At 34.8% G+C, this 26189-nt stretch overlaps 2 protein-coding genes across 3 annotated transcripts in view; one reads left to right on the top strand and one right to left on the bottom strand.

The window, feature by feature from the left end:
- Positions 1 to 26189, top strand: part of CEP128 (centrosomal protein 128) — a 499758-nt gene that overhangs the window by 300404 nt on the left and 173165 nt on the right. The window lies entirely within an intron of this gene.
- On the bottom strand, positions 17876 to 18163 carry LOC123237821 (small ubiquitin-related modifier 2-like). 2 transcript variants are annotated; one of them, XM_044664983.1, is made up of 2 exons: positions 18010 to 18163; positions 17876 to 17952 (listed from the first exon to the last, which is right to left on the bottom strand). In XM_044664983.1, exons 1-2 carry the CDS (start codon positions 18161 to 18163, stop codon positions 17876 to 17878), a joined length of 231 nt encoding a protein of 76 aa, XP_044520918.1. The 2 variants fall into 2 exon arrangements, with proteins under 2 accessions (XP_044520918.1, XP_044520917.1); XM_044664982.1 differs by having other exon boundaries at positions 17876 to 18163.

The following is a 26189-nucleotide window of genomic DNA, read 5'->3' as shown; positions in this document are numbered from 1 at the left end:
CAAACAACTATGTGTACAAGATGAATTCGAAATAATCAATGAAGGGAACGCAGTGGTATTAGTAAAAATTAGTAAGGCTTCCTGTTCACAGGAAGAATTCATCTGCATGTATTCTGGAGTGACAGAGTTTACCAGCACCTGTGAGGCTAGTATTTGGGAACCATTCAATTTGGCAAACATTTATTAAATTCCTACTATGTGTGATGTATGGTCAAAATTTGACACACTTCATTAACTTAAATATTTATTGAATACCATCTGTGTTTAAGTCATAGAACATAGAATTGGATTTTTCTATATCTGAAATTCTCTAATGGCTAAAAGAATAGATTACATTTAGAAATGATTTCTCTGAAAGAAACACATTATGCTGCTATGTAATGTCACTTGTTTTTTTAAAACAACTATATGAGAAATGCTGTGTATAACTTTGAAATTCCATAGCTGTCAGAAAATGCACATTATAGTTGAACAGTATTTGCTCATTAGAGATTTCTTCCTTTTAATTTGTATTGGACTAGTGAGGACACCAAATAGATTTTTGCTGGAAACCACTAACAAAAAATATTTTCTAGTTTAATTAAATCAACCATGTGCTTATTATTAATGGTAATCTGTAGTTATAACTTAGAATTTAAAAAAATTTACTAGTTTGTAAATCCTAGTCATACAAGGAAGCAATAGAGTGTAAAGGAAAGGCCACTAGACTTGTACTACTCTAAGACTTTGTTCAAGACCTAGCTCCAACAATTGCCAATCATTTCCATAGACAAATGACTCGACCTCTCTAAGATTCCACTTCTTCCTCTATAAAATGGAGGTGATATTCATAATGTTTGTTTCACAGCATTGTCGTATTAAAAGCTTTCTGCAAATATAGTGTTGGAAAATTATTATTACCAAAGCATACTCTTATACTTGTCTTCACATTCCCATCCCCATAGTCAACCTTAGGCCTTTCTACATTAATTATCCTCCACTCTTGTGTCTTCATTCTGCCATTTCATTGCTTCTTCACTGCACAGTGTTTTATGGACTTCTGCTCCTCATTTCTTCCACTGCTCTAAACCTATTTGTTGTTCTTTCTTCTTCTCCCTGTATTCTTTTTTTTCTATTCTTATTTTCCCTGATTCTTCTAGCAAACATATTAGTTTTATTACCTTTAGATGGTTATTATAAAAATTAATTTTTTCTAATCAGGGGATGAACCTATGAACTAATCAATTATCTGTTGTTTTGTTGAGTGCAGATAGCTTGGAATTAACATATTTAAACATATTAACGAGCAGCTAGTTGGTACAGTGGATAAATGCTGAGCCTGGAGTCAGGAAGACTCATATCCTAAGTTCAGATACAACTTAGACACTTAAAAGCTATGTGACCCTCAGCAAATTACTTAACCTTATTTGCCTCAGTTCCCCATTTGTAAAAAGAACTGGAGAAGAAAATGACAAACCACTCCCCAAATGGGGTCATGGAGAGTTAGACATGATTAAAAAATAACAACAGAAATGTATCAGTTAAAGTACATTTCTTTTCTAAACTGACTTAAGATCTCATACTTAAAATGCTATTATTACATAAAACCAAAGCAGAGAATATTTCAACGATACAAAAGCATGAAAACGTATTAGCATTATAGTGATGTGTCCTGAGCTTGTCAGCTGAATAAGTAGATTAAGGTGTTTAATTCTTATTTTAAACTGTAGGCATTCCTGTTAATAGAGTGTCAACAACTTTGGAGGGCAAATAATGTAAAGAGATAAAGGAGAAAGACATGGAAATGTAGTGTGCTCCCATCTTAGCTTAGTAAAGTCATAAAGTGACTCAAATTTAGTTGGGATTTTATTATATTACCCATTATTATAAACTGTTAATCTGAAGGCTGGATGGATTCATCTGGAAGCCTGAGTGAATGCCCTTGCAGATACTACCCTCCTACTTCAGTGGTGAAAGGAATGAGGAAAAAGCAAACACTAGTTTAAATTTCTCCTTTCCAACTTTTGCACAGAGCAAACACTGTTATCATTGTTGTTGTTGATGTCATTATTATTATTATTTTTTTGACCTGCAGTTTAATAGGAGTCAGAAATTCTCTGGCATGAAAACACTTTACTGATTTGGCCTGGCAGTTCTTTAGTAGCATGGGATAATAAGATCATAGATTAAGAAATTGAAGGGGCATTAGAAGCTAAGTTCAACCTTCACAATTTTCAGATGAGAATATTGAGACTGAAGAGTTTAAATGAATTACCTAGGGTCACATGGCTAGTAAAAATCAAAGTTGGGATCTGAATCCAGATCTTCCTGACTCCATGCCCAGCATTCTGTCTACTGTGCCTCATTGCATCTGATGCTATGATCTTGTATTTAAAATTTTTTTTTTTTTGGAAATGTGATTTATCATAGTTTTTCCAAGTTTAAGCATCCTTAAATTCAATGGGACATGGATGAACAAGTTATGGTATATGAAATAGAACAGAATATCATGAGGTGGTGCGGTGAATAGAGTGCTTCCTTAGGAATCCAAGAAGAGCTTAGTTCAAATACAGCCTCAGGTGCTAGCTATGTGACCCTGGGCAAGTCCTTTAAACCTCTAGTTTCCTCAGTTTAAAAATTGGAATAATATTAGCACCTTCCCACAGATAATATTTGTAAAGCATTTAGCACAGTATCTGACACATAGTAAGTAAACACTTAATAAATGCTTGCTCTCCTTCCCCTTACCTATAAGAAATGGAGAATATGCTGAATTTAGAAAAAACATAGAAATACCTGGATGAAATGATACAGAGAAAGAATCAAAAGACAAATATGTACAATGACTATAATAATGTAAATAGATGCAAATCCAAACTGGTCCTAATGGATGTTTTTTTAACATATTGCTATAGCCTCTTTTTTAAAGTTTTCTTCAATTTTTTGTATCAGTATTCAATAATTTTTATATTTCTTTCTCTGTTTACTTTTCTTGGTTTGATTACTAGTATCATATTTACCTAATACAAAGAATTTGATACAGTGCCTCCTTTCTCTGTTTTTGAACATTTTCAAATTAACTTTTTGTTCTTTAGATGCTTGATAGAATCCACTTATATTTTCATGACAACTCTCATATAGTCCCTTTACCCTTTAGTCACATGGCATGAACAATTATAATAGCCTTCTGGTTGGTCTTTCTGCCTCAATCAAATCTCTCTCCATTTCAATCCATCTTCCCCTCAGCTCCAAAGTAATTTCACCTGTTTGCCCAAAGATCAAATATTAAATCCTCTGTTTTTCATTTAAATCTCATCAGGACATTACAACCTTTCTGTTGTTACAGTGTCCTTATACTTTATTCTCCTCCACATACTCTACGATCTAGAACATCCAGCTTTCTTCCTGTTCCTCACATATCACACTATTTCCTGTCTTAATTTTCACTGACTGTCTGGAATGCTCATCCTCTTCACCTTTTCATCCGGGGTTCTCTGACTTCCTTCAATATTTAGTTCAAATCCCACCTTTTAGAGGAGGCCATTCTAAAGTTCTCCCCTACACTCCCCGGACCTCCTGCCTATCCGTCCCTTTCAAGTAACCTTCCATCTATTTTTTTTTTATCTATTTTGAATATACATAGTTGTTTCCACATTAGTATATGAGCATATTGAAGAGAGGAACTGTGCAGATTGTCTGTCATATGGGAATAATTTAATATTTAACTGACTGATTTGTAAATTCATCTGGACCAAGGTTTGGTATCCAACATTCCACCTCTTCAGGAGTATATTTATATAGCTTGCTGAATTTTATTTTCTAAAATCATATTTTTTAGATTATTTATATCCTCTTCTGTTAATCTGGGCATTTAAAATTTGTGTAAAAATTCATTTACTTTGTTTAAATTTTTAAATTTATTGGCATGTAATTGTAACCATTTTAATTGCTATTGATGATTTTCTTTATTTTCCCTCAGTTCTTTTTTAATATCCCCATCTCATTTTTTTATTTTGGTACCCTGAATTATATATGTGTATACATGTAGTTTAATAAAATTAGATAATGGCATATTTATTTTCTTGGTATTTCCATGTAAACTTTTCATTTTCTTACTAACTTACTTTTTTGTTTTTTATTTTTAGGATTTTCTAAAAGTATACTTCTTTGGGAATTATTAGGTTGTTTTCTTTTAGTTGTCATTGTTGTGTGCTCAATTCATTAATCTCCTTTTTCTTCTGCTATTATAAAAGCTTAGAGATATAAATATTCTCTTAAAGATTGTTTTAGCTTCATTTTACGAATTTTGGTGTGTTGGCTCATACATAAAAAACACAAATGTATGTGTGTGTATGTGTGTGTGTGTGTATATATATATATATATATATATATGAAAGAGAGAGAGCACAAGAACTTTTGGGGAGATAAATAAGATCTAAGATTTTTTCGACTATCTCTTTGGTTTTTTCCCTCCTTCAGATACTTTGCTAATTTATTTCTCTTTTTTCTCACAATTAATGTGTCTTCTAGCATGAATCTCCCTCCCCTAGATAATATTGGTATAATCCAGCTGCTTTTCTTGTCTTTGTTCTTTATAATACCATTTCTTCCTCCTCTGAGCACTTTTTAGACTGATATTAGAGTTTAAGTGTGGTGATTCCACTGGCCTTAATGGTAAAAGTAGTTTATCTTAATATTTTTTACATATCTCTTATTTTTCTTCTTTTTCTTGTTCTCCCATTTTCTTTCCTAAATACCCTTGAGATGACCTTTCTTAGTTAGATCTTTTGACAAATCTTCTACAAACTGATTTTATTCTCCCAATGCCCTCTGCCTTGTGAAGTGATACTACTTAAAATACATCATCCTTAATTATAAGATTTTATAATATTTATGAGCAGTGTGCTGGCAGAGTGGATAGAATGCAAGGCCTGGTATCAGAAAGATTCATCTTGAGTTCAAATCTGACCTCAGATGATTTTTAGCTTTTTGACCCTGGGCAAGTCATTTAATCCTGGTTTGTCTCAATCTCCTTTTCTATATAAGGAAATAACTGCTTCAACCCTCTCTATTTAGATAGAATTAGTCTGAGTTTCATTCCAACTAACCATTTCATAGGACACTAGAGCCTTAATTTAGGCAATTTGCTTTCTGCTCTACCTCTGCCCACATGATACTCTCTCCTCTCATCCACCCTTCTCCCACCTTTACTTAAACAGCAATAATGAAATCAGTGTTAACAATTTTCTTAGGGAATGACAAGCTTCTAACCAAGACTCCACTATGAATCCCCATGATAATATGTAGACTCTTTGCCACCATTCTCTCCTGCTTTATACTCTCCCTGTCTGTCTTACTCTTCTAGGGTAGGGCTTCTGCTCCTGCCTTCATGCCTGTCTCTTGAAGCTCCCAACTCCTGGTAAGGAGGATATCCTTCCAGAGACTTCTAATCCCTCCAAGTTATTAGTGCCCCATTGACTATACTATGTATCTAATTTTGTATCTTTATAGTATTTATTTTTTCTATGAACCATTGTATCCCATTACAATGTCATTGTTTCTCATTGGGTGAAAGACTATGTTACTTTTGTAATTTTTGTACTTCTATGGTTATATTCTTGGGGCCTATTTCAATGTCTGGCACATAATGCAAGATTGGGCATATATGATTGTGTGGATTGTTTGAGGCCTTAATGCCTAGCTTATAAGAAGTATCCTTTGAGTGGTCTCTTGAAAGAAAGTTTGATATGATGAATTGAAAATATTTTAAAAATTTGAAGAATGTGTTATTTATTAAAACTTCTCTCTTGATCATAGATTTTCATTGATACTTTCATAACAATGCTAATTTTGTATATCAGTCTTTATATTTATTTTGTAAGTAGATTGTTACCTCTCATTTAAGCAGCCTTTTGTGGAATTTTGAATCTTAAAGCCTCTGTAAACCATATTATTGTCTATGTGCTCATTTTTTCCATGTTGTTTTTAACAAATAAATTAGAATGGTTTCTTTGTAGTCTTTATATAACAGCCTCGCAGAGTTTTACTTTCATTTTAGAAGAGAATTCATATTAGTAATATAAAATTATGTCTTATTCATAGAAAATAGCATAAACCTGCAACAAGAGTAACAGGCTGGTGGTGCTATGGTGTTAGAATTATAGCATTTGTGCAAAATTAGCTTAATTTGTAGCTTATAGCATAGTGGTTGCAAACAATATGTTTTAATAATAAGCATTTTTACAAATGTAAAAATTGCTTTTCAAAAATTTCTTCATTTCGCAAGGTCACTTTTTATTCTAATTGAGAGAGAGAGAGAGAACACATTAAGCACTTACTCTCACATAAGACTTTGAAAATAGATGTCATTATCATTTAAAATTTATTTCCCAAGGACACACACACACACACACACACGCCTACACACACTCACACTGGAGCAAATGTAATACATTGCTGCAGTGGTATATGTAGCAAAGATTTTAATATCATGCTTAGTAATGTCTAATTTAGTTGTTTAAAAATAATTCAACTTTTTAAAAATCAGTGCTCCTGATCACTGATAACAGTCAGACAGGTACGAAAAGGACTAAGAGTGAATAGTGTCACATCACAAAAACCTAGCAAAGATCCAGTAACTGGAAGGAAGTCATTATTGCCAAATTTTGGAGAGAGAAGTTAAGATGGAAAAGGCCAGTGGATTTTATATAGTTAGATAAGTGCGCTCGCTCTCTCTCTCTCTCTCTCTCTCTCTCCATGCTCCCCTCTGTGTGTATGTGTGTGTATACACACATATATCTTAACATAGCTGTATCTTAACATATGATATTTACATTTTAAAAACATATCATCAAAGTACCTTTTGGGTTCAAATCCGCTCCAACTCTTAATTGGTGTTTAACAATGGGCAAGTCAACCTCTGGAATCTTGAAATTTTCCTCAGTAAAATAAAGATCCTAATATTTGGCTATGTATGACACAGAATTGTCATGAGGGAGATGCTTTTTAATGTATAAGATGAGCTGCTAAATGGTATCTATGGTTTAAAAACTGATACCCCAAAATACGTTAGTATGATGATAGTCGTGCTATGATTTTATGTCTCCAGTCCAAATTCATAACTAGGGCAGAGTGACTGGGGCTTTGCTCTAGGGTAGTGATTCCCAAAATGGGCACTACCACCCCCTGGTGGGTGCTGCAGCAATCCAGGAAGGCGATGACGGCCATACTTTTTTGCATTACATTATATTCTAAGTTCAATAAATAGTTTCATAATTTCCAGGGGGACACTGAGTAATATTTTTTCTGGAAAGGGGGCGGCAGGCCAAAAAAGTTTGGGAACCACTGCTCTAGGGCAGCATTTCAAGACAACATTTGAACTCATTGAAATCTGTAGAAAATGCCAATAACAGTTAAATAGCAACTTGCCAGTGATTTATTTCTTTACTCTGTCCCGTCTCTGTGACCCATATATATATACCAGGTAAGTTCTTCCTTGGCCCAGCTGTGCTTTATTCCCCTCTACTGATGCTTGAACAATAAATAGTATCCCTGGATCCCAAAGTCTTTGTCTTCTAGGAACAGAGCTATGTCTCTACTTCTTAATTTAAATATTCCCCCCCCACCCCCCAAAAAAACTTATATTTAAAAAATTAAATTTGTGGCTGTTTCATTCATTATGTTGTATTTATCTAGTTAAAAAGAATAGGCAGTTTGACCTTTCTTTGGAATCTGTACTCATTTCCTAAAGTGAGAATGTCTATGCAGTAAATATCTCCACTTAGTTTTTTTGGAACTTTTAATTTGGTGGTTTTCCTTAACTTTTGTGATATCTCTTCTAATATCTTTTGCTATCTCAAGTATAATTTTAAAGAAAACTAGGAATGTTTACTCCTTGTTGGAAGGAACTATCTTAGTATCTGTATTACCAGTGCCTAACATGATTTAATATATTATTATTAATTAATAATTCTTTTCATAACCTTTCCTTTTTCCTTCATTTATTGGGCCCATCACTATCCCCACCATTTTCTCAGTCTTCTTCTTTTTTTTTTTTAATTTTAAACCCTTAACTTCTGTGTATTGACTAATAGGTGGAAGAGTGGTAAGGGTAGGCAATGGGGGTCAAGTGACTTGCCCAGGGTCACACAGCTGGGAAGTGTCTGAAGCCGGATTTGAACCTAGGACCTCCCGTCTCTAGGCCTGGCTCTCAATCCACTGAGCTACCCAGCTGCCCCTTCTCAGTCTTCTTAAGACAAAGTCTGAATGGTAATCCACCTTTCCTACATTTCTCTTTCATTAGCAAAATTGTTGCTAGACTTTATTCAATTTTCTCAGGAACATGTCTCTAGCTAAACAATATTGACTTTCATAATTTAGCTATTAGAGATTATCTTCTCTTTTGTTTACCAGCTATGCCATATTCTTCACAGCGCTTAAGCATCTTCATTCTATCAAATTTTTTTAAACCCTTAGCTTCTATCTTAGAATCAATACTATGTTTTGGTTTAAAGGTAGAAGAGCTTCACACAGTTAGGAAGTGTCTGAATCCAGATTTGGATCTCACACAGCCCATCTCCAAGTCTGGCTCTCTAACTACTGAACAATCTAGCCACTCCTATCAAATATTTTAAAAATATTTTGTCACATTCTCCATACCCAAATATTTCTGCAGGTCTTGGGTTAATCATTTCAAACAATGTCCTATACTTCTTGCCCTCCTGAGCCAGCTATTTCAGATCACTCTCCTATTGAGGTTAGATGTAAATTTGATCCATACATAGCACTATTATACTTTTGATAGAGAAAAAATTATTTCACAACCACAAACTGAATCTCTATGCTTCATGAATGTATGATTTTGTTCCAAAGGGATACAAGCCATTCTCACTAAGAAGGGAAGAAAAAAAACCCAACAACCCAAAATTCTTATTTCAACAATGTTGTAATTTTTATACCAAGTACAGAACAGGTTGAGTGGGGAGAAAGAAGGAGGGAATCCTTATTGCTAATATTTTTCTTCCATGGTGTCCCTTGTGGCAATATAAGGCAGCTCCTCAACACGTAGACTCTTCCCATTTGCCTTGATGTCTCCAGATTGTCTATTAATCCCATGTGTTTCATCTCGCTACCCTATTATATTGACCACACTTAATCTGATTTTTCACCCAGCACTTCTTTGATATATATGTGAATGCATATATTTGTGTGTGGGTGTATTGCATATCAGTGAGGGTATGAATGTGTTAATTCCATTACTACTACCCATAGCCATCATGTCTCATTAGCAATTAACTTTCTTCTGGATTGTTGTTGGAATGTAGTAGTGGTTAATTTAAAAATAAATAAATAAATATGTAAAGTGTCTGTGTCCTAGAAGTGACAAACTGATTCTCTTAAATGAAGGGACCTGGCAACTCTTCTCAAAGTCAGATCGTGATACTGGGCCAAGGACTTGCTTTGATATAGTGTTGATTCTTTGGGGAACATAGATGAACAGCTGTCTTTCTGATGTAGCCAAGAGGAAATTTGCTGACAAGCATAAATATGAATAGAGCAATAAAGCACCTAAACAACAAAAATGTTGATTCAAAACTTTAAAAGAGTCAAATTCAATTTCCTATCTCTATCATTTTCTGTATCCTTTAGCATAATTCTTCTATAGTAGCCATGCCCATAAGCAGTGTCAGACCAAAAATGACAAATTACATTTTAAAACTTGAAGTAGGTGAATTAAAAACAAATTAAGTTTTAATTTCTTTCCTTCATCTTCCTGCAAAATCTAAATTATCCACTTAAAGTACTGTGCCTGTGTGCTAGCTATTAAAAACTTGGAGTATAAACAAAATTAGAAGACAGGATGTTAAATGCAACTTCCATCTTAACTTGGGTTACTCAAGAGGCCTTATCTTCAAAAGCGGTTTTTATTAGGTACACTTTATTGTTTTGCATATTATTAGGAAATATCACCTGTTATTCTTCTTGGTTACAAAAGACCCTTTTTCTTTTTCAGAGATGTCCCTTGGCTGCCTTAATGAAAAGAGTTTCAGGCATCTTTTCCCATCCCTTACTTCCTCCTATAAAGCTTTTTAAAGGTTTATTCTCCATTATTAATGGGAATTATATGCATAAATCACACAGCCGAAGAGGAGATCTCTTTGTATTATTTGTCTGGAAGAATTTCAATATCTATTTTTAATAGTAAAGAAAAATATCAAAAAATAGACTTCCCTAGCTTAACAAAAACAAAAGATTCCACCATTAAAAAAAATAGTCCTATATATTCTAAGTAAATGAATTAGTTTTTAGATAGTCAAATCTGGCTGGATAATCTATTCATTATATCTGATTCAGTTCTATTTACACCACATTAGGGTGAGACCAGGACAGCTCAAAACAGGAAAGGTCTGTATAGTAAGCTTTGGTGTGACCCAGGTCCAGTAAAAAGAAATGGGGATCTGGATGTTTGGTGACGGCCAGATGAGGGGAATTTAGTAATACTATAAATATTAATTCTGGTCTTTTTCTTGGTCACAAAAAGTTATATTTGAATTTACTTTTCTTTTGATTTTGTTTTTAAAATGTTAATTTTCAAATTTCCTTTTCAATTCAGGTACAGTGTGACTAAATTTAATATGCTCCAGAGAGAACTTATGGCTTTTAATATTTAGTTTTTGAATAGTTTGAGGGTTAGAAGGGAACGAACTTCATGGTAGTAGGAAAGAGTGAGAAATCTAGTTTTTCAAGGATTTGGGGGGTCAATGGGGTGAAGTTCCAGGCCAGATATTTTAAATTGATGTCAAGGACTTCCTTTTCATGCAAGTTGATTAAAAATAACCTCAAGGTTGCGTTAGGGAGAAGGAAGTTTGAAAAATAGACTTGAAAAATGAATGAATTTACTTCTTTAAACTCAATTTTGTCAGTATTTGAGGATTCTTCACTTAATAACTTGGATTTTCTCCTTGAGTCTCAATAGCTGCTTAACCATGAAATCTAACTGTAACCTGTGTAAACAATTAAGTGAAAGTTCTATACATCTGTCTGAGACAGTCTTATTTCCAAATATGGACTGTTAAATGTTTTGGAAATTTTTGAGATAGAGTAGAATTCTTCAATGCCCAAATCCCATTAATTGAATCATTGTAAAATATATCAGAAGTATTTAAAATTTCTTTAGTGATGACTATTTTGTAACCATTGAAAATTAATCAGTAAATATTTGTCAGGGCTTATGGAAGAGGGCTTAAGAAGAGACACTAACCTAAAGAACTAACTACCACAAGAAGCCACTGAATGATAGTTGGGGGAGAGGAGGGAAACCATTTGTAGTAGACCGATATATAAAACACAGTTATTTATAATAATTATTATGATCATGTTTATAATCATAATTTGTAATCTCATATGAGAAGTCAAAACAGCTTGCCTAAATTGCTTGGGGGGGATTTAAAAATATTAAAAATCCCCAAATATTGTACCACTGGATAGAGAGACACTGAAGATTAGGAGATAGAGTGAAAGTGTTCATCTTCATGAGGAGATGAGAGGAGGTTGGGTCAAAGATATAGATAGAGTCCTTTGCCTTGGCCAAAGGAAGAGACCAGAGGTGAGAATGAAGGAGGAGATAGTGGATAAAGTGTTGAGATGTTATAAGAAGAATTAGAGCAGAGAAGAGGGAGCTCTCATTTGATAGCCTCTTTTCAGTGAAGTATGAGGCTAAATCCTCAGCTGAGAGGGTGGGAAAAGGATATTGAAGAGACATGAGAAGTGACAAATCATTTAGAATAGTTGCTATGGTAACTAAAACAAGGAATCAATTAGGAAGATGTAATATGATTACTTCGGTGTAGTGAGGGCCTAATTGAGATTATGTAACATCAATTTGTAGTGGAACCCAGTCAACATGATTTTTATGATCTTCCCCAGTTCTGCTGAGCAGCACATGAATACAAATGAAGTAAAAAAGTGATGGGAATGATAGGAGTTGGAGAGTTGGAAAGGTATGATCTGGGATAGGACATGGGTTAAAGGATTCAAAACTATATATAAGGTAGTGTGGAGTTGAAATGATTCGCCAAAAGAGTTGAGGAGAGACGACTATAGCAAGCGTAGGGGTAAAAAGAAATGAAGCGTTAAAAAAATAGAGGGTTGCGGCCAATGAAGGATCAGATTTATTTCTGGAAATGATGTTTGAAGTCATCTTGCCCATCCTCATGCATTTATGGATGTAGAAATTGTGGCCTTGTGGCTTGCCTCTGATCATGGAAAGATAGTAAGTAGCAGTCAGGATTTGAACTCCAGTTCCCCCTCTCGAATTCTAGTGCTTTTTTTACACACTTCCACCTAAGGCACTGAATTGTATAGGAATTGTGTAGGAAAGTAAATTGATTTGAGTCAGAACATAGGATTAACGAATTGATTGAAGTAAAGATGGAGTCTGGGTTAAAACTAGATTACAGAAGTTCTTTAATGTTATATGTATGTAGTGCTCTTTATGCTATCAAGTCAAATTTTAGCTACACCTATTGCTATATTCTTAATATGGTAGCTTTTGAGCCCCTTATTAATCTATTTCCATTTGACAGTCAGCTGGTAGGCTTGATTGGTTCCTGCAAATCTTCTTTCCCATCCCCAGTAAATCCTCTCTTATACATAGTATCGATGAGAACAATGACCACATACATGGATTACCATGGTAGCGAGGCACTATTTTCAGAACATATGTAGCCAAGGCTTTTCTTCTAGTATTGCTGATTCTCAAAGTCGTTTCCCTCTTGTGGAGCCCTCCCCAACTCTTACCCAAGCCCATGACCTCAGACATACAGTGAACATGTGCACCTCTACATAGCTAGGTACAATTTTTAATAATCATTTTCTGACATTTTGCAATCCATGTTCTCTTCCTCCCTCACACCCCTCCCTGCTCCCTGAGAAGACAGTTAATATGATATCGGTTATACCTGTGCTATCATTCAGTACATATTTCCATATTAATTGTGTTGTAAAATAAAAAAAAACCATACTGTTTATACAAAGGGGAAAAAAACTTATATAGGAAATAAAATGAAAAATGGCATGCTTCAATTTCCATTCAGACTCCATCAGTTCCTTTTATGGCATGGATAACCTTTTCTATCATGAGTCCCTTGGCATAGTCTTGGATCCTTGCATTTCTGATAACAGTTGAGTTATTCACAGTTGATCATCATATATTATTGGATCAGTTGACAGTACTAACTTACTCTTGAGTCCATTGCTGGCTTTTTGGTTCTCTGCTACCAAGCCACCATATTCCTTGAAATTGCTTCCAGTCTTTAGTCATAGCTATATCCTTGCACCTCAAGTATCTTGAACTCTCACAAACAGATTGGGTTTTGTTCTTCTGATGAGGAACTGCTGATACATGGCATGACCAATGGTGTAAGGAGGAAAAAATAAGCCCTTTTACCCACTCACATGAGGTGAAGAAATGAGCTCTTCTCTAAATGTCGGCTCTTTTTTCAGTCTCTCAAATTGCCTTGACTCTTCCACTGTTCCTAGGGCTTGGCTATTTAAAGCACATGGTCAGTGCCAATTCTTCTTGCTAATCAAGTTGTCAGGCTCTTTCTAATTCTATCAAAGAAAGGTGTTCCATTTCCGAAAAGGATCAGTGCATGCTGATGATATCTTGTTACCATATTAACACCTCATTATCTGTGATCCAATGGGAGAGGGAGGAAAGCATTTATTAAGCACCTACACTCTGCCACACACTGTGCTAAATACTTTGCAAATATTTTCTCATTTCTTCTTCACAGCAACTCTTTGAGGAAGGCGCTATTATTATCCCGATTTTATAATTGAGGAGGACAGAAATTAAATGACTTGCCCAGAGACATACAACTAAGTGCTTGAGGCTGGATTTAAACTTAGACCTTTCTGACTCAAGTCCCAATGCTCATGGCTACATCAACTTACCTACAGAATGGGGAACAAACACTATATAAAGAAATCAATCTATATAAATATATCTGATTGATAGAAAGAAATAGAGATGTATAGTATGAAGTATTATTTTTGCCATATCAGAGTTTCTCAGATTTACTGATTTCTGATCCTATTCCCCTGTGTTTTTTAAAACCTTGGTTTTATCGAGCACTAATCTCCATGGCTTTAATTCACAATACATTGGCTTCTATTTCTGAATTGGCTTTCTGAGTTCCCTTGATCTATTTCTCTGTTCTTTTTCCAAACCAGACAGGTTTTATAATTATGACTTTAGAATTTTGGTGATCCTGTCTTCCTTTGTTGGTTTTCTTCTTCATAGTTCATTATATTCTAGTATGTTTTCATGTGAATTTTGTTATGGCTTTATTTAATTCTATGAAATAACTTACTGATATTTTGATTGGCATTGTATGAAATTTACTTTGGGAAGGATTGATGTTGTTACTGTATTTGTTGAACCTAACTGTGAGCATAGATGTGCCTCCACATTTTTGGATCTTTCCTTTGTTTCTGTCAAAATCATTCTGAATTTGCCTTTATTTAGCAGTCTTGTATATATTCATACCTTAAGTTAGTGGGCAAATGTGATATGTTTTACTATTTTTGTAAAGAGTTTTTCTCTATCAATTTCCCTTGATTCTTTATCACAATGCATATGATTTTTCTGGCATAATCTTTCATTTTTTACATCCATTTTTATTGTCATTGACTATTGAAGATTTTCTAGATGTAAAATAATGTCATCTGAAAATGCAGATATTTTAACTTCTTCAATGCCAGTACTGATCCCTTTAATTTCTTTTTCATGTTTAATTGCTATTGCTAAGATGTCTGAAACTGTGTTAAATAGGAATGACTAGAGGAGCATCCATACTTAGCAATGTTTTAATGGGAATGCTTTTAATGTTCTTCCATTTTATAAAATATTAGTTTACAGATTCAAATAATTGCTTTTTGTTCTATTATGTAAATAGCTCTGTAAGACTATTTTAAATAGATGAGTCCTTTGTTTTTATAGAGATTGCTTTGCATTTAATGATAATGTAGTCTTTATTTTTCTTGTTCATATAATTTATTATATTAAATGCCTTATATTTAGCCGTCCTTAAATGCTATAGATAAATTATACTTTATCTTGTTTTCCATTTCATTTAGTATTTTTGTGACTGTATTCATTAATAATATTGATCTATAGTTTTCTTTTGGCTTCATCTTTGTTTTAGAGATCAACATGATATATGGCTTATAAAGGGACTTGAATTGTTAACATCATTATCTTTTTTTTTTTTTTTCAACCCTTACCTTTCATCTTGGAGTCAATACTGTGTATTGGCTCCAAGGCAGAAGAGTGGCAAGGGGAGGCAATGGGTGTCAAGTGACTTGCCTAGGGTCACACAGCTGGGAAGTGTCTGAGTCCAGATTTGAACCTAGGACCTCCCGTCTCTAGGTCTGGCTCTCAATCCACTGAGCTACCCAGCTGCCCCCAACATCATTATCTTTTATAACAGTATATGCAATATAGGAGTTATTTGTTCTTCAGAACTTTAGTGTGATCTTATGAAATTTGTTTTGAGTTGTTGGTGTTTTTTTCTATGCTTTCTTTTTTATTTAAGTTTTATTCTGAACTTTATACCAGATAAAATAAACACACACACTACATAAATGCATACATACATCTATATCAATATCAGTCTCTCTCTACATGCATATATATATATGTATATACATATATATCTTAGATCAGGAGAAGATTGCATATAAAACTGTGATGATACATTATTTGCAGATTTTTTTAAAGTCAAAATATAATTTTCAATGCTGTCATGCAATAGGTAGGTATTCTTTTTTCATAAGTGCTCTGGAGTTGCAATTAGTCATTTCATTGATCAGAACTAAAGTCAGTAACTCATTTTTCTTTATAATGAGATTATTAATATATAAATTATTCTTATGGTTCTTACTTTATTCTCTATAGATTGGCTGATGTCTTCTTACAGGACAGCTCTTTAATAACCTATCTGAGCTTTTTTATGTAGGTTGCCTATTTTTTTTTTATAATTTTGGTATTACATACTTTTTTGTTTGTTATTAATAGCAATAATAGCTAGGATTTATATAGTGCTTTAAAGTTTTCAAAGTTTAATAATAATATCTTATTTTATCCTAACAACAATCACATAGATGCTATTGTTATCCCCATTTTATAGATGAAGAAGCTGAGGCTAAGAGAAGTGAAATGATTTGCCCAGGGCCATACAACTAAGTAAATGTGTGAGTTACAATAAGAACTCAGATCTTTCTGACATCAATCCTGCACTCTGTCCTCTATGCTACCAACTATAAATAACCATAAATTTCTTTTATATTCTCAAATTTGTTAACATATTTATGTTTCTGTTGATTTTCTTATTATATTTCCCCCCACGTTATTTCTACATTTGCTTTCTTAATTTTGGTATCTTGAGGTTTTTTTTAATCATTTTTAGAAAAACACTTCCAAAATGATTTATCCATTTTGTGGATTGTTTTAAAGTTCTATCATTTCCTTGTTTTTAAATTTTTTTCAGTAGTTTTAATATCTATTAGATTGCTTATTTCTCTTTTATATCTTAGTTTTCTGCTAGAAAATTTTTACTAGAAACCCAAAGGTGATAGCTACGCTTCTAGTGGTTTGTTCCATTTCTAGATTTTTTTGGGTGTTTACTCAATTTGTTCATTTTCTCTCTTCTCAATATAGATATTCAGGATTGTGAATTTGCTCTTGAGCAGTGCTTTGACTATATTACATAGATTTTAATATTTATTATCTGTATTTATTTTAATTATTATTTCATAATTATCTTTTACAAATTACTAGTATAAGCCTTTTGGGGGTTTCCTTCTGGATTTATGCTTCTTCAATATATTATTATTATTAACTAAATGTTATTATAATTAATGTATATAATGTATGTATGTAAAATCTTTACTTTCCTATATTTTTCTGTCTTCTTTTATGAAAGGTTGATTTCGTGTGTTTTATTCAATTCTGTGCCCAGTTCTTTGTCGATATGCAGTATTTGTCCAAAACATATGTACTCATGGAATAAGTATATAGGTGATCCATAAAATTCATATCATAGTCCATACAGTAGGCATCCAATTACTTTTTACTGTGTGGTTAAGTAAGGCAAAGTCATTTGAGTGATTTTGGATCAAATTTTGTAGATTTTTCAGTGTTTCAGTTTTTAATGCAATTCATACAATGTTATCTACAAATGAGTGTGTAGAGCAGCGGTGGGCAACCTTTTTGGCTTTGAGAGCCATAAACATCACATTTTTTTTAAACAAGAAGTTTATTTAAACAACAAGATGTTTGACTTGAAGGGAAAACTATCTAGGATCATTTTCTTTATAGTAATTTATCCCTATTGAGAGATAGATTGCCCTACATGTAATAGCTACATACAAAAAAAGTTATAAAATCGTCCTTGGTTTTACAATGATAAAAGAAAAACCTTAAAATTATCCAGTCAAACAAGATATGCAAGGATTTTTTTGTGTTTTTGTTGTTGTTGTTGTTGTTGTTAAATAGTGAGAGCAAATTAACTTACTGGAATATAAAGATAAAAGTTGAATGAGCATGCCACTAATGGAGAATAGGGATATTTTCACAGAACCAGTTTGTTTTTCCCCCTCCCCATCTCCATTTGATGTTGATCAAAACATACCATCGGCCATTTAGTTAAAAAAATACGCATTATGCCTGTACACATACACCAGTTACTTTATGTACAATAAAGGAATGGGGGAAGGGAATCAAAGAAGAGAGAAAACTATACTGCAGTAGTCAGGATGTAAGGAACCAAATCTTGGTTTTCTAATTGTGAATGTATTGTTTTCCTTGGGAGCAGAGTTGCAGGTTCTCTTTTTAGTAAATGCCTCTTGTCTGCTGCTGGAATACTTCAATTGTATCTTCATCCTCCATCTCCAACTGTGCAGGTGTATCTGTTTCATTGATTGGCTGCCCATCAAATCGGAATCTGATCTGCCTCATTGACAAACCCTGTCGTTCACAATAGGCTTTCATTAGTTTACTAAGTGGTGTGTGCCTCTTAATCTTAAACTGCACCACCGAGCCATCTTGCCCTACCACCTTCAAATTAATGTGGACATTGTTTTCAGTCTTGACTCCTTCCTTCGGCTTCTCGTCAGCCATGGCGAGTCTGGGGGTCTCCTCAGCCACCGCTTCACAAAAGAGGCACCAGGATGGTCCGCTCCAAGGGAATGGGGGTAGAAGCAGTAGCAAGAGGAGCAGGAGCAAGAGAAGAATGCGAAGGAAGATGATGGTGATGATGATAGTGAGAAGGAAGAAGAGAAGGAAGAGAAGGACAAGGAGAAGGAGGAGTAGGAAGTGAAGGAGGAGGAGGAGGAGGAAGAGCAACGCCACATTTTTTAAAATATAATTTTGCGAGAGCCATACAGTGCTCACAGTGAGAGCTCCTGTAACAGCGCCTGAAAAAAAATTGACTTTATGGCTCCTGCAGAAAGAGCCATATTTGGCCCTCAAAAGAGCCAGATATGGCTCAAGAGCCATATGTTGCCGACCCCTGGTTTAGAGGATCTAATCCTCTGTCAGAAATACTCTGATGGATCTCCTCCATGAAAGTGGTAAACACCACTAAACTGAGCTCAGAATTGAAAAGAAGGGGCATAATAGGCTGAATTTGTTTTAGGAAGTTGTGTAATTTTTTTAATGATGCCATGATTTTCCCCAAGATATCTTTTTAGCATGGGTATTCTCTTGATAATAATGTGTGAGACTTAGAATACAGAGCCTGCTGAAAATTAGGTTGACAATCACCCTAATGGAAAATGGCAACATACATAGTAGGCATGATCTTTATACAACACATTAATAAGGTGACTTTATACAGAAAAACGTGCAGTAAAGAATGTTAGTAGAAAAATGTATGAGTGGAAAAAAATGAAGCATTCCATCTATGAACAACTCACAAGTTCCATTTTTATTGATATAATGTTAATCCCTCAGCACATTTGTTAGACACCTAAATGAATTATTATGGATACATGGAAGAGTTGGACCCAATGGACAGAAATGGATGATTAGTATATTTAATTATTTCTTCATTTTTTTCCCTCTCCCTTTCCATTTGACCCATTCTAGTCTTTAGGGGTTTGTTTTCTTCAGTGTGTTGTGTTGTGTTGTGTTGTGTTGTGTTGTATTGTGTTGTTTGTTTGTTTTTTGCCTCCATTTTTTCCTCTTATGAGTTTATATTTTGATCTTCCCTGTCACTAAAGCAACTTTCTAAAGGTTAGACTTTTTCTTTGTCTTTTGCTTTTTTCTAGTTATTACTTTTATTCCCCATAGCAGCTGGATTTCACTGCCCCTGCTTTTTATTTCCCTGTTTTCTCCTGAATTGGGCTGCTCCTCTCTCTGCCCTCTCATTACCTCAGACTATATGGAAGCAAGTAGGGCTAGTGTTGGATTACTCCTTTACTCTTCTGTCTAGTTGCCTCAGGCTATGTGGCAACTTCTTGGGATATTCCTAGCTCTTGCTTTTGCTTAACCTCAGCCATGTGGAAAAGAGTAGGAATTGCGTGGAGCAGCTCTCCCCTACCAGTATCATTGCTTCAGGCCACATATAGGGCTGCCCTTGGTTCTGAAGTTTTTTTACTTTAGGCCTCTGTGGCAGCCTGTTTGGGGCTTCTTCCATGTACTGTTTCTTTGCCTCCAGTAGCTTGGACATAAATAAGTTTGCTCCTCTACAAACTCCCCTTGAGGTAGCACTCATTAGGCTTCTCTCCCCTCTAACCCCAGAAGATATGTCCCTCCTGATTTTCTTTGTTTTGAGGTACTTTATTTTCTTATTTTTGTATATTTGCAGGATTTGGTCAAGCTGAGTATCCCCTACTCAGCTCTACATAGCTCCTACCATGCAATTTGCTCTCCTAGTGTTTTGCATTATTAAAGTAACGTCTCAGCCTCATGGAAGTATGATAAGAAGAATGGTTTGTAGGAAGGGAAACATTAATCACTAAGAACTAGCTTAGATTCCTTAAAGAGAGGTCATGCCAGAATAATTATTTTTCCTTTTGTCACAGGTTACTAAATTGGTACATGTTGAGAGTGCTCTAGACATAGTATGTACCTGAATTTTAGTTGTACATTCAGCAAAGTCCGGTCTGATATTCCTGTAGACAAGATGAAGAGATGTTGGCTGAGTTGGGTCAAGTAGATTTGGAATTTATGAAATGATCAGATCAAAAAATTAGTGATTGGGGCAGATGGGTAGCTCAGTGGATTGAGAGTCAGGCCTAGAGACAGGAAGTCTTAGGTTCAAATCCGGCCTCAGACACTTCCCAGCGGTGTGACCCTGGGCAAGTCACTTGACCCCCATTGCCCACCCTTACCACTTTTCCACCTAGGAGCCAATATGCAGAAGTTAAGGGTTTAAATTTTTTTTAAAAGTAGCGATTAATGTAATTAATGATTAATTAATTCCATCCTAAAGAAAAATTAATAAGGAATGTCCAAGAATCTGTCTTTGAATCTGTTTACCTTATAATATTTATCATTCACTTTGGTGAAAATGTAGGTGGTATGCTTATCAAATTTATCAGTTAGAGGAAGTGGAAATGAACAGTTAACACATTGAATTATTATATCAAGATTCAAAGAGATCTCATTTGACTAGAATAATAGATTCATTAGATTCAGAGTTGGAAATGCTTAGAGATGATGTAATCCAAACTGAAGCCCAGAGAGATAAAATGGACTTGATGATATGTCATATATATGGTCTGACCCCATCTTCTGATCCCATATTCAATGCACTTTCCATTACAATGTATTTGCTTACTTCACTTCTGGTTGTCTTGTCTTATAAAAGTGAAATTTAGTAGGTATAAATATAAAGTTTCTATTTGAGGCTCAGAAAATGATTAGCAAAAGTACATTATGTGGAAGCAAGAAGATCTGTAAGTTAGGGTATATTATGAGTTCTGTATAGGTCAATAGTGATAGCCAAAACACCTTGGGCTGTGTCAGTAGAGGCGTGGGATCCAGGAGGAATTTCTAGGTTGCATATCAGGTCTCTTCTGCATCCAACTTCTATTACAACAGGATATATAAAATAATTATGGCACTTTGCCTTGAAAAAGACAAACCAAACAAAACTAAACAAAAATTTACATGGCACTTACTGTGTTCCAGACACTTTACTAAGCATTTTACAGTTATTATCCCATTTGATCCTTACAGCCAACCTGGCAGTAGATGCTATTATTACCTTCATTTTATAGATGAGGAAACTGAAGTAAACAGAGTTTAAGTGACTTGCTATGGGTCACACAGCTAGTAAGTATCTGAGGCAGGATTTGAACTCATCTTCATGACTCTAGTCCCAATGGGCATGTGAAGGGTTGTAGCCTGTGAGTTATTGTGAAGTAGTATACTTTTCTGGGTTCTGTTTCAAATTCTTTTCCTAGCTAGGTGGCTCAGGGGATTGAGAGCCAGGCCTGGAGATGGAAGGTCCTGGGTTCAAATCAAATTGTTTTTCTATACCCACCATCAGTGTAAATACTCCAATTTCATGTTCAATGAGATTTAAAGTTGCCCTTTTGGGGGGAGGAATCATAGCTAAAGCATCTGCAATGGTGCCAGCAGCCCTGGGGTCAGGATTACTTGGACCTTCTCCTCATGCCGTTTTCAAAAGAAGTGTTAGAGGAGTGACTCTTTCAGAGCCCCTGATGCCACAGACATTACAATAAATAACATTCCAACTCCAGATCCAAACTACATGAAAGACATGAGAAGGAATACACATATTGGTACATATTGGTTTCATTCCTGAGAATGAGAACGAACATCACATCACAGGAATATTTGCTGCCCATAGGTTATATATGTAGAATTTGAGACAACACACAAAGCTGAGAAGACAGTGATGCACATGTTTAGATAACAGATTGATTATCAGGAGTTGTGTTAACCTTCAGGTGATCCAGCCTTTCTGGAATGATGTGAACCCCATTCTCAATTTGATGTATACCACAAGAGAAGGTCTAAGTAATCCTGACCCCAAGGCTGCTGGCACCATTGCTAATGGCTTGGCTCTGATTCCTTCCAATTAAATGAGGCAACTTTAAATCTCTTTGAACATGAAATTTTAGTATTTGCACTGATATTGGGGATGGAAAAATAAAAATCAAATACTTCTCAGCCCAGACTGACTGTACCAGATATCCCTTCCCTTTTAGATTGTAAACTCAGGTATTTCTCAGAGCTAAATTCCAGATGCAGGAATATTGTGAGTTCAGGATTTAAGCCTAAAGAAACACCTTCTTTATATGTCTTGCCCAGAAAGTATAGTTTTTTTTTTATCAACTGCTGAGAGAAACAGTAAATCAGCAATGCCAAGAAAGGCAAGAATATTCCCAATGCTAGAATATTGCCTTCACCAAAGCCTACAGTAGGTTTTTTTTTCCCCCTTTCCAATATATCTTTGACAAGTCTGGTGACCTGCTTTTTAAAATATCAAGATATGGGTAGCAATCATGCTTCTTCTTGGAATTCTAGTTGGTCATCATATTGATTAGAGTTCTTGAGTTTTTCAAAGTTATTTTTCTTTAAAATGTTATTGTGTATATTTTTCTCCTAATTTTGTTTGCTTTACTTTCTACGGAGTTCATAAAGATCTTCCCAGGTGTCTTGTTAACCATCCATTTTGTCTTTTCTTTTGGTGTATTCAAATACCATAATTTGTCTAACTTTTCCAAAATTATCATCATTTCCTTAGTTTCCAATTCTTTAATACAACAAAGATAATCTCTATCAGTATTTTTTGTGTAAGGGCTTCCTTTTCTTTTTTCTCATCTCTTTGGGCTATGATAAAATAAGCAGTATGCATACTTTGCTGATTTTTTGGATACCTCAATTCATAGTAGTTGTATGACTGAGCAAGTTACTTAACTTCTCCAGAATATTTTCTGGATCTGAAAAATGAGAAGATTTGCCTCAGGGACTCAAACATACTTCCTAGATCTAAATTATAACTCTATGGTTAGTCCTGTTTTTTTAAATGAAAAAGAAAATTAACTTCCTTAAGCATATGTTTTCTTCTTGGGACTATGGTTGTATGTGGTATCAGTTCATTGAATATTTGCATTAAACTACTTATTTTTTTTTAAATATAGGAATTGGAAGGAAATCTAGAAATAACCTTAGATAAAAATTGAAATTTTATTTCTGACATCATTTCTGCCCCCTCAAATTCGTTTATCAAATGGGAGTAATCTTTTATGTTTACTGCATAATTCATATGTGATGAAGGCATTTTATAAACTTTAGCACTACATAAACATGAGGCATTGATTTTATTATGAAACTGATTTTGAAGAGGAATCAGTAACCTTAGTTTTTCATATTTCATAAATATCCTAGAAGATATTTATGAAATAAATTTTGTCGAGAGATTTTTGAATATTGCTAACCCTAACATTTTTAACCATTTTCTTGAAATAAAATAGAGATAAGCAGTTAAAATATTTGTGCTATAAATATTCTTGCTTTTGGTATAAGATATGATATCAAAAAGTCCAGTCCCAAAAATTAGGTAGAGGAATTTTAGCATCAAGAGACAATGTTGTAGAAAGTACTAGAGTCTGGCAAGACTTAACTTCAAATCCTACCTTTTACATTTACACATTTTGTGACCCTGGACAATATGTAAGCTCACACATAAGCTCCTCAGGAACGTCACCTATAAAATGGGGATAACAATAATGCTCACCTCATAGGGCTGTTTTGAAGAATAAATGAAATAGTATTTATAATGCATTTTACAGACCTTAAAGAAGTATATTTCAGTTATCCATAGTAATATTATTCTAATCTTACATAAATTTACTGAGATTAATGTAAAGAGTTCTTTTTTTGAAGATAGAACAGATTTTGATTCCATCTTGAGTTTATATTACCTGTGGTAATTTGAACAAAGAGTTTGGATAGCATTTAGGCCTATCACAAAATATTAGAGATAAATAATTTTTCTGGTAAAATAATTTCCTAGGGTCATTTTCAACTTAAATGATTATCAAATGATTCAGAATAGATGTAGTTATATCACAATTGTGAAGAACACTGTGAGGGAATTGTCATATGACTACAAATTTGAGTAAAATTTTCCACTCAGCAATAGAAATTTGGATTGAAGGCATTCCTTGGAGAGTTATGTTTCTCCAGTTTTTTTTCTTGATCTGAAATATGAGGAAGTTGAACTTAGTGACCTCTGAAGCCCCTTCCTATCTGAATCTATGATTCTGTGATCCTTAAGAAGATATAGAGGGAAGTTCACATTTTCTTCATCTAGTTGCCAATATTTTTCATTTGAGGTGTTATAAAAAATATAAAATAATCTGAGTAGGGTCAAAGAAAACACAGTTTGGGTCAATGGAAGGATAAATGGGGATATTAGGGTGATTATAAGGTGATTTGGGGAGGAAATGAAGGTATGGGAAGGTATATAGGAGATAAGGGAAATGGGGTATGAAGGAGAGGGCAACTCAAACAAGTTTATTCCCAGAGGCTTGAGACAGAGAATACAGGGAGGAAATTAGGGCCATTAAGAAACCTTTAGGCTTGACTGGAGGGTTTCTCTTCTTAGTTTCAAAGTCTCTTGAGGGAGGGGTTGAGAGGGCCCCTCCCTGCCAGTCAAACTGATGGCTGGAGGAAGTCTTGAAGGCGGGTACTTCCTGTCAAGATGGATGCCCCAGTTGTCTCAAGAAATAAAGGAAAATGATTCTTTCCTCTTGGCCCTTGTCTTAATTTTCAACACACTGACTCACCACAGGATTTGAATAGGTAACAAGGGTCAGTCAGAAGGGGAGGGGGTTCAGGATTTTCTAATTGCTGCTAGGGAGAGGGGTGAGGGTGGGGGATGGGTCGAGGAAAGGTTTAGACTGAGAGAGAGACTGGCTCTCCCAGTCAGGAAGATTTGACTGCCTTTTAAATAAAGTCTTTATCAAACCTAGGGGTAACTTATTTGAGGATACTCCAATTATCTAAAGAAACTAAAACCCATAATGTTCAATCACCAAGCCCTCCCTTCCAACCAGAACCCAAAGGAAAAATCAGGGAAGGGGAGGGATGGAGATGGGAGATCAGGGAGAGGTCCAGAGAAATGAGATAGGTCCAAATTTCCCCAAAACAAAATAAGCACAGGCCAAGGCCGAAGCAATTAGGCCAAAGCCGAAAGGCCAAAGCCGAAAGGCCAAAGCAAAAGCCTTCGGCTACAGCAGAAAGCCAGAAGGCCAAAGTTCCGTCAGTTGGAACTTCACCTCTATTTATAGCTTTAAGTTCTAACTGACTTTCTGAACATTCTAAGATGTTTAACTGACTTTTTGTGACTGTTAGAAATTACAGAAGCAAAAAGTTTGTTAGCCATCTTGCATTACAGATCCTACATAGTAATAGGCTGTAACACAGCTTTGTTACTTTTGCAAATGATTTAAATGTAATAGATTTCCTTATTATTTCTCTTTGAGACACTTGTCTTCCCTGGATTTCTTGGCTCTCCAATAATCCACAAATCAAGACAATGAGTATCTAGTCCTTGAATTACCAAATCATGGGACCGACCTCAATCTCTTTAAATTGTTGATATGTATCTAGAGGGGAAGCATCTCTCAGAATTCTGTGCTATAATTCTGTTTGCCCTTAGAAGGTCACTCATCAAATTGTGGAAATCCTTAGCCCATGTTAACCTCTTTTTCCCTTGTGAACTTGTCACTTCATTTATGTATATGATAAAATATGTAAGACTGAGCTTTGTGGAATTGGTAGGGGCAGATGGAGGGTGTGTTGAAAATAATAGGGATTAGTTATTTCAAACTAGCCTAAAATATTTATCCCAAGAGTGCGGTGAGAAATGAAGGGCTTATTATTATATAATCAATAATACAAACTCTTTGGTTAAAGGTATAAAAGAAATTCCCCCTGGACCATTCCTGTAGGTTACCATTTAGCATTCTTAGATTGTGATAATAAATGAGTTTGACCAGGCAGTTTCCTTTTTGGTTCAGGCAGCCATCCCTGGAGAAATAGCCCTTAGGAAGGCAATTTTCCCTGTCCAGATTTACTACAGATGAAGCTTTGCTAAAATCATTGTCAGTCTTGGCATTAGTGTCTCTTAAAATTATGTCATCTCATGGATACATTTATA

This window comes from Gracilinanus agilis, chromosome 2 (assembly GCF_016433145.1).
Source record: "Gracilinanus agilis isolate LMUSP501 chromosome 2, AgileGrace, whole genome shotgun sequence".
Taxonomy (NCBI): Eukaryota; Metazoa; Chordata; class Mammalia; order Didelphimorphia; family Didelphidae; genus Gracilinanus; species Gracilinanus agilis.
The sequence above is the reverse complement of the archived record's forward strand: the minus strand, read 5'-3'. Positions and strand labels throughout refer to the sequence as shown.

Coding starts and splice junctions, on each gene's coding strand:
- LOC123237821 (XM_044664982.1), bottom strand. CDS start 18,163: ATGGCTGACGAGAAGCCGAAGGAAGGAGTCAAGACTGAAAACAATGTC.